The sequence below is a fragment of the Monopterus albus genome, unplaced genomic scaffold (assembly GCF_001952655.1).
Source record: "Monopterus albus unplaced genomic scaffold, M_albus_1.0 scaffold132.1, whole genome shotgun sequence".
NCBI lineage: Eukaryota > Metazoa > Chordata > Actinopteri > Synbranchiformes > Synbranchidae > Monopterus > Monopterus albus.
The window spans coordinates 41,524-43,937 of NW_018128012.1; the positions used below are offsets into that span (position 1 = coordinate 41,524).

The following is a 2,414-nucleotide window of genomic DNA, read 5'->3' on the forward strand; positions in this document are numbered from 1 at the left end:
TTCAGTGGAGTCGACATGATCATAAAACTTCATCCAAATAGATGGATTACTCCTTATTAAATAAGGGCACAATAAATATTCCAAATATATTACTTCGTGGTTTGTTAAATACTTTGTGAATATATTTTTTCAGAACCAATTATGTCACACAAAAAGGGATAAAACTCCTCATGGTCAGTACTTATTACTTTCCTTTATCACAAATAAAATGGAAACAAGAAGTACAGTAAGGGGAAATAAACAAATGTCCTCAGCTTTTCAAAAGAACTTCTTCACAGATCAGTAAAGCACATGGAGCCAATTCCAGTGTGTTTTCATTGATGTTTGTGTAGCATCGCGTTTTCACACCCACAGTAGCCACAAATTAATCCTTCTTGTAGGCAAACATCCGCCAGAATTGTTGACATTAGTTTGTGCCTGTCCAACGCAGCTGCTCTGATAAATAATCCTTCTTCTTGCACATCGGAAATCCACAAAAACTCCACATCGGCGTTTTCCACCAGCTGGCGGCTAATCCGGCCTTTCCCAGTCATTCCTCTAGACTGTGTGGGCGATCAGTGGGGAACTTGCAGTTGCTGCTTCTCGGTCAGTTGGCGTACTGTCTGTAAAAGGCGACCTTGACGCGCTCGATCTGGTGACACAGTTTGATGGCGGGACCGAGCTTCAGGTCCATACATTCCTGGACTGTGGGCAGAGTCAGCAGCAGCAGGGCCTGGCCATCGATGTCCTGCACAGGACAAAAAAATATTCTGGCTTTAGAACTCCATTTTACATTTGTCCCTCGGCATTTTGGTACCTTACCAACATATAGACTTACTACTTCCATTCAGTTTTTACTGTTTGCCATCGAAAATTCACAGCTGGTTGAAGGAGAGATTTTTTTTTTTGTCCCTTTAAAACATTTTAAAAATTATATTTACTGCAGTTTATGGAAAACTAGGTTCACTTGCTATTAAAACTACCCTAAAAATACTTGGTGATAAAGGTAATGACAGTAAATAAAAGCGGACATTGGCCAAATCAGAGCCATTAAAATTGCAACCGTTAGGGGTCCAAATGGCAGCAGGTCACATGACTCGTAGCTTCAAATGCTCCAAACAATCAAGGATCTATTGTTTTCTGTAAGGAAAGTGGGATTTATCAGGAATCGTGACTTTTAATGGCTTGTACAGCCTTGCAAACTGATTTTGTGTTTTATTGTAGATAGCTCAGCTAATTTACCTAATTATTAAAGTGACCCAATATTTGAGAGAGATGGTCAAAAAGGTTGTACAGCATGTTTTGACATGTCGCTAACTTAAAATGTCACAAGTATAATTATTGCTATTGATTTCAGCTTCTTATCTTAGAAGAACGCAGCCAAGTCAGTGTAACTCTGTGGTGCTGGTGCCAGTGTTTAACTATTTGATGCTCTCAGGGTCCATTGCTGTAAAAAGGTCAGTGGACGTGTCGTCACTCATTTATTAATCCACTCTGGCTCAAATGATATTTTTTAACTAAAATTTTGACATGTAATTTTTTAAAAATCTGACTTTCATCTGATTTTTGCTCATTGAAATAGATCCTGACAGATTTCTCAGATTTTATGCTTTTACTTTTTAAAGAAATTTGAAAACAATCCATCCTTTATCCATTTTATCTTCTGGTTGCGACAGACTTGTATGACCTCACAAGCTGAATAAATATCTAATCAAACACTCCATCATATCGAGGGTGGATGACCGACTGGTAACTGAGCTCTAATAAAAGGCAAACATTGGCTTGATAAGTGGAAAACTGGAAGAAAAAAATCAGTCAGTAAATTCACGGCTATCTACATGCAAACTTGGTTTGAGTGCGTGCGTGTACCTGCTCCTGGAAGATATTGGCCAGAGACGCGCAGTCAGTAGAGTTGATAAACTGAACAACTTCGTCTACAGTCCACTCCAGAGGGTTCTTGTCCAAAACCAGCTGACCATCCTCCTCCTCAACCTGACACAGCAGATATGAATATGAACCAGAAACAAGTCAGTCATGTTGACATATTTACCCTGTGTGGTGGAACACAGAAAGGTCTAATGATGGTATAAATGCTGTTTCAGAAGCTTTAACAATTTAATACAGTATACAAAAATTTTATATAATGGCACAAACAGTGGCGCAATATACTGCATGTTTAAGTTCTTTCTTTTACTCTTTTGTCTAAAAGTGAGAAAGTTATCTTAAAATTCACTGTGTCCATTTCTTTTCACTCTGATTTGACATGTGTGCGTCAGTCACAGTTCACCTGTCTCACCTGCATGTCCTGGCCCTTGGGCGGCTGATACTTGTTGTTCTGGCTGTAGGCTGACAGTGAGCGAGTCGACCTCCTGTGGCCCTCAGGGGCCTCCTGGCTGCGCAGGATGTTTCCCACGCTGACGGCCCTCCTCAGCCTC

The 2,414-nt window shown here is 40.1% G+C and overlaps 1 protein-coding gene across 1 annotated transcript in view; it reads right to left on the bottom strand.

Moving 5' to 3' along the window:
* sfmbt2 (Scm like with four mbt domains 2) overlaps positions 1 to 2,414 on the bottom strand; it is a 54,328-nt gene continuing 51,914 nt past the window's right edge. The window contains exons 19-21 of the mRNA XM_020613265.1: positions 2,276 to 2,413; positions 1,849 to 1,971; positions 1 to 727 (exon numbers count right to left, since the gene is read on the bottom strand). Of these exons, the coding sequence (XP_020468921.1) occupies positions 587 to 727; positions 1,849 to 1,971; positions 2,276 to 2,413 (402 nt within the window). The 3' untranslated portion in view covers positions 1 to 586. The remainder of the gene's footprint in view (positions 728 to 1,848; positions 1,972 to 2,275; position 2,414) is intronic.